At 46.0% G+C, this 17,922-nt stretch overlaps 2 protein-coding genes across 2 annotated transcripts in view; both read left to right on the forward strand.

Annotated features, from left to right (window-relative positions):
* Positions 1 to 17,922, forward strand: part of REC114 (REC114 meiotic recombination protein) — a 110,109-nt gene that overhangs the window by 49,772 nt on the left and 42,415 nt on the right. Inside the window, 2 exon segments of the mRNA XM_065558600.1 lie at positions 2,598 to 2,662; positions 2,996 to 3,017. Of these exon segments, the coding sequence (XP_065414672.1) occupies positions 2,598 to 2,662; positions 2,996 to 3,017 (87 nt within the window).
* On the forward strand, positions 11,737 to 14,276 carry LOC135973781 (trichohyalin-like). Its single transcript, XM_065558599.1, has 2 exons — positions 11,737 to 12,667; positions 13,657 to 14,276. Exons 1-2 carry the CDS (start codon positions 12,271 to 12,273, stop codon positions 14,274 to 14,276), a joined length of 1,017 nt encoding a protein of 338 aa, XP_065414671.1. The 5' UTR covers positions 11,737 to 12,270.

Here is a 17,922-nt window from a genome sequence, read left to right on the forward strand (position 1 = left end):
CAACCACGACATCACCCTTGTTGCTCACACTTCTCAACTTTATCCAGAGACTCTCAGGTTTTTCTGCAGTTTCATACCGGAGCTCTGAGCAGTCATACTCCTCTCTTACATACAACGCAACTCCCCCACCTTTTCTGCCCTGCCTGTCCTTCCTGAATAGTTTATATCCATCCATGACAGTACTCCAGTCATGTGAGTTATCCCACCAAGTCTCTGTTATTCCAATCACATCATAGTTCCCTGACTGTGCCAGGACTTCCAGTTCTCCCTGCTTGTTTCCCAGGCTTCTTGCATTTGTGTATAGGCACTTAAGATAACTCATCGATCGTCCCTCTTTCTCAGCATGAGACAGGAGTCCTCCCCTCTTGCGCTCTCCTGCTTGTGCTTCTTCCCAGGATCCCATTTCCCCACTTACCTCAGGGCTTTGGTCTCCTTCCCCCGGTGAACCTAGTTTAAAGCCCTCCTCACTAGGTTAGCCAGCCTGCTGGCGAAGAAGCTCTTCCCTCTCTTCGTTAGGTGGAGCCTGTCTCTGCCTAGCACTCCTCCTTCTTGGAACACCATCCCATGGTCGAAGAATCCAAAGCCTTCTCTCCGACACCACCTGCGTAGCCATTCATTGACTTCCACGATTCGACAGTCTCTACCCCGGCCTTTTCCTTGCACAGGGAGGATGGACGAGAACACCACTTGCGCCTCAAACTCCTTTATCCTTCTTCCCAGAACCACGTAGTCTGCGGTGATCCGCTCAAGGTCATTCTTGGCAGTATCATTGGTGCCCACGTGGAGAAGCAGGAAGAGGTAGCGATCCGAGGGCTTGATGAGTCTCGGCAGTCTCTCCGTCACATCGTGTATCCTAGCTCCTGGCAAGCAGCAGACCTCTCGGTTTTCCCGGTCGGGGTGGCAGATAGATGACTCAGTCCCCCTGAGGAGGGAGTCCCCGACCACCACCACCCTCCTCCTCCTCTTGGGAGTGGTGGTCGTGGAACCCCCATCCCTAGGACAGTGCATCTTTTGCCTTCCAATCGGTGGAGTCTCCTTCTGCTCCCTTCCCTCAGATGGGTCATCTAGTCCACTCTCCGCATTAGTACCTGTAGAGAGAACATGGAAACGATTGCTCACCTGTATCTCCATTGCTGGTGCATGGACGCTCCTCTTTCTCCTTCTGGAGGTCACATGCTGCCAAACCTCTTCACAATCCTTCTGTCCCTGCTGCACCTGCTCTGAATCTTCAGAACATTGTGGCTGTAGAAGCATCTCCTGACGTCTGTCCAGGAAATCTTCATTTTCCCTTAAGCAACGCAGAGTCGATACTCGTTTCTCCAGGCCTCGAACCTTCTCTTCCAATATGGAGACCAGCTTGCACTTTGTACAGACAAAGTCGCTTCTGTCCTGTGGAAGAAAGACAAACATGGCACAACCTGTGCAGGTTACAACAGCTGATCGTTCACCTTCCATATCACCGTCCTCTTAAGAGCTTCCTCAACTGTTGCAGGAACTACTCAGAGAAACCTGCAGATGAAAGCCTCAGTGAGCTCTCCCCAAGCGAACTCCCAGGCAAACTCCCGCTTTTAGCCTCTGCTGTTCGCCGCTCAGCTGGTTCGCTGCTGACTGCCCTTATATACCAGTCAGGCCCACTCAAGGCCCACCAACACAGCCCCCCTAATGCAGCACTTAACGTACCTCCTCTCGGACAGCTCCCAGGCAAACTCCCGCTGTTAGCCTCTGCTGTTCGCTTGGAGATAATAGATTGACCATTTCCCCCCGCTAGAGTATTTCAGGTGATGTTTAAACTTCTTTTAACCTGGACAGTAGTGTACTAGAGTTCCATGGTGGAAGTCTAGTGCTGAGTATACAACACTCTGTGAAATAGCTTTGACATGGATAGCCAATGTGTATGCTATATTTGTACAGTCAGCTTATCAGTTTCCTAAATTAGTACCACAAGCTAAACTTTGTAGCTTAATGTACTGCTTATGTGAGGAGATTCCCAATCAACATAATTGGAGCATAAGCTTTAATAATTTGATAGAATGTTTTTGTTTTCTTTAAGTATATCTTAAGAAAATACCTAAGTATCTTTCTCAGCTTAAGACGAGCCCACTGGTATCACATTCTCAAAACTTGCATGCCCTCTGCTGCCATCTAGGGCTACTGCATGGGATTTGTGAGTAGAATTCAAAGCTCTTTGTGGAAGGCATTATATAGTACAAGTCAAATTGTCTTTCATTATGTATGAATTATGAAATATATTTAAAAATAAAATTTTAGTTTAATGTACTGGTACTGCTGAAGATATATTTTTAAACTTAATTCATACTGAGGTAAAAACAAAAGAAATCCTGGAAATTTTATATTGTACATGTAAATATGTGTTATGTTTATGTATGATAAATATTGTTTATTATATATTTTGAATGAAAAATATTGTAAGATTTGTTTTTACATTCTTTATTTCTGAAATAATTTCTTCTGCCTTAAATCCATGTTGTAAATATTTTCTCATTTACTGACCAGGGTCAGTTTATTAGCTTGCATAACTGGGTCCTTCTGCTTTACAGGTTTTCTGTACAAGTCACTATTTTTTTGCTTAATTTCAGGAAGGTTTTTCATTAATTGATGCCCATAAATGGTTGAAGATAGTAAGAAGAGCAGATTGTCTGTTGTTTGGTTCAAAGTTAAAAGTAAGTTGCATTGTTTTTTCTGCTATTAAAATCTGGATGTCATGTATTGACTTAATATCTGCAATGTCATTTTTTGTATTGATTTTGGTGAAATTCAACAGGAAGTTCAAAGGTACAGTGAGTTATTTGTATGCTTAGGATGAAGATGAAGGAACTCCTTTCCTTTCCTCAAGCTGATGACCTATGGTTTTGTTACTTGTATTTCTTTGCAAGTAGATGGTTTGGAGCCTAGATACTTTTGGATTCATCATACATGACCATGGATAAAATTTTAAAATACATGTGCTTATTTGATATAGTTAAAAGTGCTCCAGATTGTCCTAGACATCTAAACAGGTTTTTCAGTAGAAAGCACATCAGTTTCCTAGGATCAGTAAGTCTGAAACTCAGAACTGAGTGCTGTGTTATGGAGCATGGATTGCGCCTCTCCCATTCAGGTGCAGAATAGTTGGGGCATAAGAATGCCCCATCGATTCTTTGACCTGCTCCAGCATACCATATTTCCAGGATCATGTGGGGGAGGTGTAGAACTGGCTAGTAGGGCTGTAAGTGAAGGAAGCAATGTCTAGCATAGCTCTTGCTTTGTTCCGTATGAAAGAGTCATGTGGACCCATCACGAGACTGCTTAACAGTCAGTGATTGCATTTTGTTTTTATATAGGTATGTTTGATTTATAAACAGAGAAGTAATATTCTACAATTTGCAGATGAAAACACCTTATTGTCTGCAGAATGCTAGGAGACTCGAAGGATAACAACAAACATTGTTCAAGTGAACAGGAAAGACATTTTCTTGCCTTAGAAATAGCCTAGTTCTTCTTCGAGTAGTGTCCCTATGGGTGCTCCACTCAGGTCCAATTCCCTGGAATGGGGCCCTGCGCCTAAGAGGGCCCAGCAACGTCCGGGGCTGCCGGCGGAGCGGGAAAAAAAAAAAAAAAAAGCTGCGTCCTGCTTCTCCCCTCTCCCTCCAGCGCTTGCGCCGCCATACAGCTGATCAGCGCAAGCCTGGGAGGGAGGGGTGAGGAGGAGGAAGGCGGGCGTGCTTGGGGAAGATGCGGGGCCAGGGCGGGGATTTGGGGAGGGATCCAGTGGGGCAGTGAGGGGGCGGTGGCGGGGCCAGGGCGGGGATTTGGGGAGGGATCCAATGGGGCAGGGAGGGGACGGAGTCGGGGCGGGGCCGGGGCGCGAGACAATTCGCGTCCCGGTGCGGGGCCCCACACCTGCTAAAGCCGGCCCTGGCACCACTTTAGGTTTATGTGCGTCCCTGCGCTTCTGAACAGAGATCTTTGGTAGCAGTGTCTGTTTGGCCTGCACATCCGCTCCCCCTGCCTCATGTTCTGCCTCGAGGCTAATTAGCACTGTGCTGACAAACCGCCCTCAGTTCCTTCTAAACTCCAAGGCCAGTGAACCGAGAAAGAAATCCTCAGACTCTCCGTGTAAGACCTCCAAAAAGAGAGCTTCGAGCCCTCATAATGAGCCCTGAACCAGCTAGAGGAGATCCCTGGCATATTCGGTCTCCTCTGTACTGATGGCACTGAAGGCATCTAAGCATGGTACGATAGACCACATGGATCCAGTGCAAAAGATACTGCTGATATGCCTAAGGACCCCAAGGACACAGGCATCGAAGCAGCAGTACTGCCTGTCAGGTACAGGAAAGTAGACCATGCCGCTTCCAGGAAGACAGCATCCGTATGTACGCCCTCAGTACCGACCATCTCAAGATAGCACCTCCATCTGGAATTTGCACATACTCCATGAGGTCAGTTTGCCTTCCTCTGTTGCCTTCCTCAAGAATGTCGCCATCTCAGAAATCTGTAGATCAGCCACCTGGGTGTCTGTACATACCTTCACAGAATACTATGCAATTACTGGGGACTCTGCTTCCAACACTAGCTTCAGCTCTGCCGTATTATTATCCATAACAGACTCGACTCTGAAGCCCCGACCTCCCTGTAACTGCCCTATATATTCACTATATAATGGTATAGTTATTATATGATTATGACATAATTATGATGCATCTTGTGCAAAATGTGTCATGTGAGATGTCTATGGAAAAGTTATAATTTGCTAAATATTATTATCTTATGTGTATGCATGTATCAGTTTTGTATCTGAAGTTATGAAAATTGACTATGTATTTGTATTTCAAATGTGCTCACCCTGGGCAACACCCAAAAGTTCATTGGCATTCAGGCTAGCCAGCACATGAATGGCCTATCCAAGTAGAATAGCCCATCAGCAAAGACAATGGGCCATGGGAAAGATTCAGCCAGCCTATGAATAATGGCTGCTATGACTCAGCGAGGCATGCAAGGGCATGTGACTAGACCACATGATACTGAACTCCATTTTGGTACTGTATTTTTCCACAAACTGGGCTGGGAACCTGACTTGGAACAAAGGACTTCCCGCCCTATAGAAAAAACTATAAAAATGGGAAGTGACATCACCAAGGAGCCTCACTTTCTCCACAACTCAACACCTGAAAATACCTTTGGAAGAACAAAGACTTTGAACTGGGGAAGTGCTGGTCCCAGGCAGGAAAGAAGGAAATCCTGCCTGTGTATGAGACATCTACAAACTGCTTGTACTATCTAACTGGGTGAGAGACTGTTTGATTCAAATCCCGTGTAGTATGTTAGGCTTAGATGGCATTTTTGTTTATTTGCTAAGTAATCTACTTTGATCTATTTGCTGTCACTTATAATCTTCCTGTAGTTAATAAACTTATTTTATGTTTTATCTTAACCAGTGTGTTTTTGAGTGAAGTGTTAGGGAATCTTAGCTCTGTTAACAAAGGTGTTGAATATCTTTCCCACATCAAGGGGGAAAGCAGACTAATTTAATGAGCTTGCACTGTACAGAACCTTGTGCAATGCATGATGGCATAATTCTGGGTTTATACTCCAGTAGGGATGCAAGGCTCGGGAGCTGAGAAATTGGCTGGTACCTCCCTTGTTGGTCCATGAGTGGCTTAGGTAAAGCACTCAGGTGTCTCAGTTGGGTGTGTGGTGCCACCTGCTGTCATGTTGAGTGATAACAGGGCCCAGAGGATCTGGTCTGGCTGTGTGTTACCAGCAGAGCAGAAGGAAGAGGCCAACCCAGCTGAATAGTTAGGGGGCACAGCGGTTCAAACAGCTTCCAGGCTTCACCCCTGGGGTACAGCCAATCACATTCCCATTAGAGATACTGATCTGGAGTCACCTACAATGGAGCTTATAGGCACACTACTCAAAGAAGAAGTTACTTTGTGCAGTTAATGATGGTTCTTTGAAATGTGTGTCCCTATGGGTGCTCCGCGACCCACCCTCCTGCCCTCTACTTCAGAGTTCTTGATAGGGACTCTGTGGTAGAGAAGGAACTGAGGGTGGTTTGCCCATGCAGCACTAATTAGCCTTGAGGCACAGCACGAGGAGGAGAGAGCACATGTGCAGGCCGAACGGACACTGCTACCAAAGATCTCCAATCAGAAGCGCAGTGACCCACAAACACCTACAGTGGAGCACCCTAGGGACTCGCATCTCAAAGAACCATCGTTACTGCACAAGGTGAGTAACCACTTCTTCCTCTTACCTTGCTGTGGCATCAGAAAATGTATTTACTTTTTTCCCCAGCTATGAAGAGCTTATAGATCTTAGCTGATTTTAAATCCATGAATGATAATGACCCACATAGATTCATAGATTCTAGGACTGGAAGGGACCTCGAAAGGTCATCGAGTCCAGTCCCCTGCCCTCATGGCAGGACCAAATACTGTCTAGACCATCCCTGATAGACATTTATCTAACCTACTCTTAAATATCTCCAGAGATGGAAATTCCAAAACCTCCATAGGCAGTTTATTCCAGTGTTTAACCACCCTGCTAAGTTAGGAACTTTTTCCTAATGTCCAACCTAAACCTCCCTTGCTGCAGTTTAAGCCCATTGCTTCTTGTTCTATCCTTAGAGGCTAAGATGAACAAGTTTTCTCCCTCCTCCTTATGACACCCTTTTAGATACCTGAAAACTGCTATCATGTCCCCTCTCAGTCTTCTCTTTTCCAAACTAAACAAACCCAATTCTTTCAGCCTTCCTTCATAGGTCATGTTCTCTAGACCTTTAATCATTCTTGTTGCTCTTCTCTGGACCCTAACCAGCACATGTGATTGTCAGATCTCATAACTGAACCTGGGTTGGCATGTAGATGGGAGACCTACTGAAGGAAAATGTCCACGTGCAGTAGTAAGTAGTGTTGGTGAATCAATAGATTATCATTTTCCCAATGAGTCAGTACTGAATCAGCACCCCAGCATAGTGTTAAAAGGGCACTATGCTGCACCTTTCAGTTAAGACAGATCAAATCAAAGTTTTGACAGCTTGTGTTTACATGGAACCCAAGGATACATTTCAGAAGAGGAGGAATATTAACACCAGTGTCTTGGGTGAATTCAATCTGCATAGCCATATTCAGTTTACCTAAATTCCACCTGCACTTTCAATAGGATGTGGTGGTTTTGGTATGTCCTGTTAAACAGTTGCCCTATTTCACACCAGAAATGGCTTGATTTTACTGGTGGAGAAGATATTCCTGTGCATAGTTGGTATATTAAATTTCAGGCCTGTCTTGCCACTTTGGTAAAGCAAAAACATTGAAGTTCCTTCAAAATATTGAGAGACAGAGAGAGAGAGAAGCAGGAGCCCTTTGAATATGGGAAAGCTGCTTATTTCTTTTAAAAAAACAGGACTTATTTCTCAGTAAACAGAGAAACTAATGGTCATGTACTAAAATTGCTTTTCCTTTGTTATACTCCTTGCTTTTTATTTTGTTGACTTTTTTTTATTTACTACTAAGAATATTTCATTTATTTTGCTACTTCTCTTTTCTCCTGTTCTCTATGTTCCCAGTTACCTGCTTCACCGCTGTACAGAGCCTAAAGAATGATCCTCATCAAAGAAACATTGAGATTAATGACTGGGATTATGTACTTTAGAAAAGATTTATGAAAACCAATCTGTTGACATTCACTCAGTTGATAATATTGCATTTCTAGTGAAATGTACTCATTTTTAATGAAATATTCTGTTTTTAAACAATGCCTTGCAAACTGTCAAGATAGTTCAGAAACCCACTCTGCTACAGTTTTAATTGAGAAATTTCGTTTGGAAACATCTTGATTTAGATGAGTAGCACATTTAAGAAAATCAGAACTGAAGTCAGACAGAATTTTTTGCTCCACAGCTATAGTTTTCTTTAAAGGATATTTCCTCAGGTCCTCAGTTATATAACCATTCGGTGTGAAATTCCCATTTATGGTAGTAGAAAATCTGGGTAGCAGTTGTGCAATTAGGGGCTCAGAAGGCTCTGTTGTCTTATAGAGAGGAAGGGCCCTGGACTGGGAATTGAAAGACTGGCTTGGTTGCTAACTGTGTGACTTAAGGCAAATCATCAAAACCTTCTGTAACTCACTCATCATATCCCTAAAGTAATATTTATATCTTCCTTTGTAAATGTCCCTTGAGAGCTGTTTAATAAAGTTCCACATAATAGTATGTTAGTGGTTACAATTTACACCTTTGCACTAGAAATTCACTCTTTCATCATTTATTTTTGATTTTATCCTGTTTTATTTCAAACAATTGTGCTGTGTTTCTGGAGAGTTAAAGCCTGTGTATCTCCTTGTACTCCTGTGTAAGACTATAAAGAGTGGAGCAGCCGTGACCCACCCTCAGGGATTTCCCTATACCCCCCTGAATTTCCCTAATTCCCCCCCCCCCCAGTTTTGTGAACTAGTTACATGCAGTGTTGCCAATTTAGTGATTGTTTGGAAATTTGAATTGAAATTGAAACATTAATACATACTTTAAAAGCATATAAAGTGTAGGATAAAATACGTGTATCTGAAAAGCTATAATAGACTTGAAATGTATGAACATAGACTAGCTTCCTTATACAGCTTTTGTTTTTATGACGATGTCAGTGCATTCATTTCGGTGATGTTGGCCAAATTATGATTGTTAGCAAAGTCTAAAGTCTAAATAAGCAAGAGATACCACACACTACAAACTGGAGGCCAATGTTAAGTGCATTGTTACTTGTTCATCCTGAAGTTGAACACTGGTTCCGAACAAGACCAGCAAATGCTCACAGTGGCGTAGCCAGCTTCTCAGTGCAGGGAGAGCAACCATAAAAAAGGCGCCTCCCCTTGGCTCCTCCTCTGGTCACGCCCCTCCTTGGCTCCTCCTCCGGCCGCGGCCCCCTTGGCCCTTCCGGCCACGCTGTGGCCATGTTGTGCCCCCCCTCGGAGGGGCTCGGGGGGGGGGGCGGGCGCCGGGGAAGGGGTGGCAGGCGGGTGCTGCTCGCTTCTCCCGGGGACTGGGGGGAGCGGAGCAGTGGGGCAGGCAGCAGCTGGCGGGCAGATCCCCTCTCCCCGGCAGCTTCGTGGTTCCCTCGCCCGGGCAGCCCAGCAATTTTTTCAAAAGCGGAGCCTGCCGGGCCACCGCTGGGCTCCTGCAGGCAAGGGGCGGGGCAGCATGGCCGGACTCTGGAGGAGCCATTTGGGGGGGGCGGCGGGCGCGGCCAGAGGAGCGAAGCGGCCAGGCTCCTCAGCCATTGTGCCCCACGCTCAGCGCGGCCGCCTCCTGCGGCGGCTCAGCGGTCGAGCGCTCCGCAGCTAGCGGGCAGATCCCCTCTCCCTTGCAGCTTCCTGCTTCCCTCAGCCCGGAAGCAGGAAGCTGCCGGGGAAAGGGGATCTGCCCGCCAGCTGCGGAGCGCTCGGCCGCCGAGCCGCCGCAGGAGGCGGCCGCGCTGAGCGTGGGGCGCGATGGCTGAGGAGCCCGGCCGCTTCGCTCCTCTGGCCACGCCCGCCGCCCCCCCCAAATGGCTCCTCCAGAGTCCGGCCGTGCTGCCCCGCCCCTTGCCTGCAGGAGCCCAGCGGCGGCCCTGCAGGAGCCCAGCGGCGGCCTCGGCAGGCCGCCGAGCCCTGATCCGCCGCAGGTGGTGGCCGCGGTGGAGATCTTGGGGCCGCGCTGAGCGTGGAGCGCGATGGCCGAGGAGCCGGCCCCTTCGCTCCTCTGGCTGCACCCACTGCCCCTTCCCCAATGGCTCCTTGGAGTCCGACCGTGCTGCCCCCCCACTTGCCTGCAGGACCCCAGCGGCGGCCCAGCAGGCGCCGCTTTTGAAAAATGTACTGAGGGGAAGTGGCTGCTTCCCCTGAACCCCCCTAGCTACGCTACTGAATGCTCACTATCTTTCTGTAAGAAACTCAGCTGACTGGCTCGAAGCATATGGTGCAACAGTGAAAGACTCAACAGTTGAAAAAGTGAAGACCTCTCTCATCACATTCAAAAAATTTGCATACATAGCGGATGAATGCACCAATGCAAATGGGCAAGTATTAAGTCATTGTGTACATTATCTTGATGTCAGTGGTAGGCCAGTAGATGCATTTCTAGATGTACAAGTTATAGAAGACACACCGGCTGCATCTGTGACAACCCACATCTTAGAAGCGTTAAATGCTTGTCAATTGGACCCCAAACAGATGGCTGCTTGTGCATTTGATGAAGCTGCAAACTTCTCTGGAAGACATGGTGGAGTACAAGCTTTGCTCAGAGAAAAGTGTAACCCTAATCTCTCCTATACACACTGCAGAGGCCATCTACTCCAACTAGCGCTAGTACAAGCTGCAGACTCTTCAAAAGACATTTAAAAAGCTATAAATTTAATGTCTTCATTATATTCTTTTTTCAGCAAGAGTCCAAAAAGACTGAATATCTTGGAAAATATAGAAGATACACTGGGACTGAAGTTCAAATTAGTCCAACCTGGGAAAACCCGCTGGCTTTCTCATGAGCGATCCTTGGCTGTTGTCTTAAAATTACTCCAGCCATTATTACTGCCTTTGGAAAGTATTTACCAAGATGGGATGGATCTAAGTAGTGAGGCTGGTGGATTACTTTTGCTACTACGTTCAGAGAAGACTATTGCCATTCTCTCTCTTGTAAGTCTACTGTTGAAACCACTTGGGTCATTAAACAGTGCCATCCAGGCATCTGCTACAACAGTAGTAGATCTTTGTCCAGCAATAGAAGCTACATTTGGATCAATCAGAGATCTATCCATTGAAAAAGTACTGGAAGAAGCAAAGACTTCAGTCCAGAAGTTGACTAATGAAGGCATTTATATTGAATCCTTAAGTGAAGAAGACAAGAAGTGTTTGTTAAGACAACTGAAAAAGTACACAGACATGATTCTTTAAAATCTACAACAGCGACTTCTAGATTCTACTCAACCTCTGCATAGGTTTTACAGACGCCTGTCCTATAAAACACCAACAGTTGAGTGGATTGAGGCACTACCAGCAATGGGGCTGCCATGTGATTAGGACAGACTAGAGAATTTGAACACAGAGTGTAATATCATACGACGAATGAATGAAGATTTGACTTCAACTTCTTTTTTATCATCACTAGTAGCTCGACCCGATCTTTGTGTTCTGTTTCCTGGGATGAAAGAAGTAGGAATTCATCTCTTGCTACTCCCAGTTACAACAACTACAGTTGAGTGTTTTTCATCATTGAATAGAATTTTGTGTTCTGAAAGAAGTCGCCTTCTGCTTGATCATGTGAATGAACTAATGAGCATATCAATTGAAGGAATGGAAGTACTGGACACATGAGAAGCCTCTAGAGATGAACGTGTTGCATTCAAAAAGTTCATTAACAGAGTTGTGCAAAATTATAACAAGAAAACAAGAAGGATGTAGATGTCGTGCTTCATAGAATGCTTGAGTAGCCAACTTTAATTTGTGTGATGATTTCAAAACATACGTTAAATCTAATAACATGGTCATGAAACAGTTATCAGTTTTTACTATGGTGCCATACAGCCCCCCCTTCACGGTCCCACCCCTCATCGGACCTGACCCCCCCCCGGAAATTCAAACACCCCCCTAATTTCAATTCCTGGGGCAAACACTGCCCACCCTCATTACTCTCCTTACCATCTGTAGCAACAAGATTAAATCTGGCAAAAGGGTAACCTACTACATTTCTCCTAGCCTCAAACTCATCTCTTAGGCCTGGTCTACACTACGACTTTAATTCGGATTTATCAGCTTTAATTCGAATTTACCCTGCAACCGTCCACACAACGATGCTATTTATTTCGATATAAAGGGCCCCTTAAATCGATTTCTGTACTCCACCCCGACGAGCGGAGTAGCGCCAAAATCGATTTTAACATTTCGAATTAGGGATAGTGTGGCCGCAATTCGATGGTATTGGCCTCCGGGAGCTATCCCACAGTGCATCATTGTGACCACTCTGGACAGCAATCTAAACTCGGATGCACTGGCCAGGTAGACAGGAAAAGCCCCGCGAATATTTGAATTTCATTTCCTGTTTGCCCAGCGTGGAGAGCACAAGTGACCACAGATAGCTCATCAGCACAGGTAACCATGCAGGCCGATAATCGAAAAAGAGCACCAGCATGGACCGTACGGGAGGTACTGGATCTGATCGCTATATGGGGAGAGGATTCAGTGCTTGCAGAACTTCGTTCTAAAAGATGAAATGCCAAAACTTTTAAAAAAATCTCCAAGGGCATGATGGAGAGAGGCCACAATAGGGACTCAGATCAGTGCCACGTGAAAGTCAAGGAGCTCAGACAAGCCTGTCAAAAAACAAAGGAGGCAAACGGTCGCTCTGGGTCAGAGCCACGGACATGCCGCTTCTACGCCGAGCTGCATGCAATTCTAGGGGGGGCCGCCACCACTACCCCACCTGTGATCGTGGATTCCGGGTCGGGGATAGTCTCATCAGCTACACCTGAGGATTCTGCCGATGGGGAAGAGGAGGAAGAGGAGGAGGATGAGCTTGCAGAGAGCACCCAGCACTCCGTTCTCCCCAACAGGCAGGATCTTTTTCTCACCCTGACTGAAGTACCCTCCCAACCCTCCCAAGCCAGTATCCAAGACCCTGACCCCATGGAAGGGACCTCAGGTGAGTTTACCTTTTAAAATATAAAACTTGTTTTAAAAGCAAACGGTTTTTAATGATTACTTTGCCCTGAGGACTTGGGATACATTCGCGGTCAGTTCAGCTACTGGAAAAGTCTGTTAACGTGTCTGGGGATGGAGCGGAAATCCTCCAGGGACATCTCCATGAAGCTCTCCTGGAGGTACTCCAAAAGCCTTGCCACAAGGTTTCTGGGCAGTGCATCCTTATTCCGTCCTCCATGGTAGGACACTTGACAACGCCATGCTTGCAGCAAGTAATCTGCTTTCATTGCCTGACAAAGCCTGGCAGTGTATGGTCCCGGTGTTTGCTGGCATTCAAGCAACATCCGTTCTTTATCTTGTTGTGTAATCCTCAGGAGAGTGATATCACTCATGGTAACCTGGTTGAAATACGGGAACTTAATTAAGGGGACAGAGGTGGCCTACTGGGCTGTTTGCCTGTGGCGGAAAATAAATCCCTCCCTGCAGTTAGCCAAGCGCAGATGGGAAATTGGCCCTGAGCTTTTCGCATTTGGCTAGCAGGGATCTTCCCTGTTACCAGCCATGCGGTGGGGGGAGGGGTACCGTGATCATCCCAGAGAATTTATGGCGGGAGGGGGGCGGCGGCGGGGGGTGGTGGTTAGTTTGGTTCCTGCAGGGATCTTCCCTGATACCAGCCACGCGGTGGGGGGAGGGGTACAGCGATCATCCCAGAGAATTCATGGCGGGAGGGGGGGTGGGGTGGTTAGTTTGTTTTCTGCTGCTGCTGAATGTTAACAGAAAAACCATGGCAAGCCGAATTCTGTTGCCCGGACCTGTGATCTCTAGCAGCAAAGCCACAGGCACTCAGCATTAAGAGGCAAAATGCGACCTTGCACAGAAATCACATGTGCTATGTAATGTGAATAGTGTTGGTCACCGTGAAAGAGTATAAGCATTGTTCTGCAAAATGTATCTTTTTAAACAATTCTCTCTTTTTTCCCCTCCCTACAGCAGCTGCAAATTCCTCAAGCCTCCCTCCTCCATCCCGAAGGCTATCACAGATAAGGCGTCGTAAAAAGAAGACGCGAGACGAGATGTTTTCAGAAATTATGGAATCCAGCCGCAGTGACAGAGCTCATCTGAATGAGTGGAAGGAAACGGTTTCAAAGTATAGGAAAGAAGCCAGTGAACGTGAGGACATGAGGGACCAACGTGAGGACATGAGGGACCAACGTGAGGAGAGGAGGGACCAACGTGAGGAGAGGAGAGATGCTCGAGATGAGAGGTGGCGGCAGGAAGATCAGAGGAGGCAGGATGCAATGCTGGGGCTGCTGCGTGAGCAAACAGACATGCTTCGGCGTCGGGTGAAGCTTCAGGAACGGCTGCAGGAAAACAGACTGCCGCTACAGCCCCTGTACCCCCCTCCCCCCTCCCCATGTTCCGTATCCTCCTCACCCAGACGTGTAAGAACGCAGGGGGGGAGGCTCCGTACACCTTCCCATTCCACCCCAGTAGACAGCCCAAGCAAAAGGCTGTCATTTTTTAAACCTTTTTTTAGTGGCCTTTTCCTTCCCACCGATCCTCCTCCCAAATCCCACCCGGGTTCCCTCCCTCTTTTTCTAATCTATTAATAAAGAATAAATGATTTTTAAATGATAGTGACTTTATTTGGTTTGAAAGAAAGCTGGGGGAAGGGGGAGGGTGGGTTCCTTACAGAAAATGAGTCAATAAAGGGGGCGGGTTTTCATGAAGGAGAAACAAACAGATATTTCACACTGTAGTCTGGCCAGTCATGAAACTGGTTTTCAAAGCTTCTCTGATGCACAGCGCTTCCTGGTGTGCTCTTCTAATCGCACTGGTGTCTGGCTGCGCGTAATCAGCAGCCAGGCGATTTACCTCAGCCTCCCACCCCGCCATAAAGGTCTCCCCCTTACTTTCACAGAGATTGTGGAGCACGCAGCAAGCAGAAATAACAATGGGGAGATTTCTTTGGCTGAGGTCAGAGCGAGTCAATAATGAACGCCAGCGACCTTTTAAACGGCCAAATGCACATTCTACCACCATTCTGCACTTGCTTAGCCTGTAGTTAAACAGCTCCTGACTCCTGTCCAGGCTGCCTGTGTATGGCTTCATGAGCCATGGCATTAAGGGGTAGGCTGGGTCCCCAAGAATAACTATTGGCATTTCAACATCCCCAACGGTTATTTTCTGGTCCGGAAAGTAAGTCCCTTGCTGCAGTCCTTTAAACAGAGTAGTGTTCCTGAAGACGCGAGCGTCATGAACCCTTCCCGCCCAGCCCGCATTGATGTTGGTGAAACGTCCCTTGTGATCCACAAGTGCTTGCAGCACCATTGAAAAGTACCCCTTGTGGTTTATGTACTCGGTGGCTTGGTGCTCCGGTGCCAAGATAGGGATATGGATTCCATCTATCGCCCCACCACAGTTAGGGAATCCCATTGCAGCAAAGCCATCCACTATGGCCTGCACATTTCCCAGAGTCACTAACTTTCGTAGCAGCACCTGAGTGATTGCTTTGGCTACTTGCATCACAGCAGCCCCCACAGTAGATTTGCCCACTCCAAATTGATTCCCGACTGACCGGTAGCTGTCTGGCGTTGCAAGCTTCCACAGGGCTATCGCCACGCGCTTCTCAACTGTGAGGGCTGCTCTCATCTTGGTATTCTGGCGTTTCAGGGCAGGGGACAGCAAGTCACAAAGTTCCATGAAAGTGCCCTTACGCATGCGAAAGTTCCGCAGCCACTGGGAATCATCCCACACCTGCAACACTATGTGGTCCCACCAGTCTGTGCTTGTTTCCCTTGCCCAGAATCGGCGTTCCATGGATAGAATCTGCCCCATTAACAACATGATCTCCAAAGCACCGGGGCCCGCGGTTTCACAGAATTCTGTATCCGTGTCCGTGTCCATGTCCATGTCCTCATCATGCTTGTCGCTGCGCTGCCGCCGCCGCTGCCTCCTCGCCTCGTTTTTCTGGTCCTGGCTCAGCATAAACTCCACGAGAACGCGCGAGGTGTTTACAATGTTCATGACTGCTGTTTTGAGCTGAGCGGGCTCCATGCTTGCCGTGGTATGGAGTCTGCAGTGTTCACCCACCCAGGAAAAAAGGCGCGAAATGGTTGTCTGCCGTCCGTTGCTTTCATGCAGGGAGGGAGGGAGGGAGGAGGTGAGGCTGTACCCAGAACCACCTGCGACGATGTTTTTTGTCCCATCAGGCACTGGGATCTCAACCCAGAATTCCAATGGGCGCGGGAGACTGCGGGAACTATGGGATAGCTATGGGATAGCTACCCACAGTGCAACCCTGCAGAAATCGACGCTAGCCCCGGTACTTGGACGCACACCGCCGAATTAATGTGCTTAGTGTGGCCGCATACATTTCAACTTTATACAACCTGTTTTCCAAATTCGAATTATATAAATTCGGATTAATCCCGTAGTGTAGACATACCCTTAGAAATAGTTTGATGAAGAAATACTGGAGCCAGCCAAGGAGCTCTGGCAAAACTGAGTTATTCTCCACTTGTTTAAATAGAGGCTGGATAAGTAAGATCGGGTATCTCCAAAAATTTTTGAACATTTTTACTCCCACCAAATCCAGTATCATTGGTAGTTGCAACAGTGCAGGAAAACTCAAAACAAGGCATGCCCAAGGACTGGGTGGCCAAAAATCTAGACCTGTCTGAGTGCAAGGCCTCTTCTCTGCCTCTCTGGAACTCTGTGTGGCAAACTACCAGCTGTTCGACAAATATAATTTGACATGGGACAGGGTGATGCCCTCCTCCTGCTGAAAGGGGCAAAGGATTCCAGGGAAGAGTTAAAGGAGACCATTAGAGAAGGCCAGATGGTGACCAGAATAGCCTTACCCATTTTGTTACCCTTTTTATTTATTGATATTTTGTAAATATAATGAAGGGAATCAAATAAGGATAAATGTTTTCATAATTTCAAAGGAAAAATGAGTAGCCTTATCAAATTCCACTAAATCTACCAAAAGGTACAGAAAAAGGGAAGTAAAAAGAGAAATGTTAGCAGTTCAAAGTCAAGATCAATTGCGTATACTGTTCCATGTGAGATAATGAAGAAAGAATTGTCCAAAACATCCTCCTTGGGATCTATATCATCAGTCTAGAAGATATCATCAGAGATGCTTAGTTTTGCAGTTTTCAAACTCTGGATTTGTGTCTCCAGAGATAACATGCTTGTTAACAGCAAAAAATGTTTTTAAATAGATCAGTTTATAGAGGTGAGAAATAACAGATCTCAATCCTATTGTCCCTCTGCAAATTTGTGTACACAGAGTCAATCCCTTACCTCTCTCTAAAAGTGAAAAGTTTCAAAAAGTTCAATGAATAGAAGATTGTTGGGGGCGGAATAGATCTGGAAAAGGAGAAGTCTGGAGATAAATGTGAGAAGGGAGGGACAGGCAATAGAAACAAAAGTTAAACTGTTTGAGCAGCATATTCCAGAAGTCTTGAGGTCTTTCTGAGTGTAGCCTTCATTGATTTGAGATCTACCATACCATTCTCTCACTAGAAGGGAAAACCTATAATGGCAGCAGGCCATAAAAGAGACCCAGTTTCGGAATAAGAGCCATTCAACAAATATATGTTTGCTGATGATGTTTTAAAGAAAGTCACACCAGTGAACTGGTAGAAGTCACTTAAGCACTTGGATTCAGAGACTGTTAAAGTGATAATCTCACTTTTAACAGCAGTGCTTCTTCTGCCGATGTAGAAAGAATATATTCTTCCTTTGGACTAATTCATTCGAAATTGAGAAATCATTTGGGACCTGAAAAAGCAGGAAAGCTTGTTTCTCTTTTCTAGATTCTGAACAAACGGGAAAATGAAAGTGAAGACAACTGAGTTAGCTGCAGAAGCCAATATTTTAAGTTTCTTATGCTGACCTAGCTGACATAGTCTATTTAATTTTTTTTTAAATATTTCATTTAACTATATTAGTGAAAAATAATTTTAACAAAAAACTGGTTTTAAAAAAACTTGAAAGTTTAACTAAATTCAAATGCTTGTTTTGTTAAAATATTGTATGTTTGTTGTTGAAGAAAAAAATCCAGAATACATAACATTGTTGTTTTAGTAAAATAAAACAATTTAAATGTCTGTCTGGTGATGTTCTTCTCCTAATACAGCATGGCAAAAAAAATCCTCCAAATATTAATGATTAGCCTCTTGAATTGGAGATAGTTCACCTCCCAGTGACTTCATAAATATCTGCTTCAATTACCTTTGGTAAATG

This window comes from Chrysemys picta, chromosome 10, assembly GCF_011386835.1.
Source record: "Chrysemys picta bellii isolate R12L10 chromosome 10, ASM1138683v2, whole genome shotgun sequence".
Lineage (NCBI taxonomy): Eukaryota > Metazoa > Chordata > Testudines > Emydidae > Chrysemys > Chrysemys picta.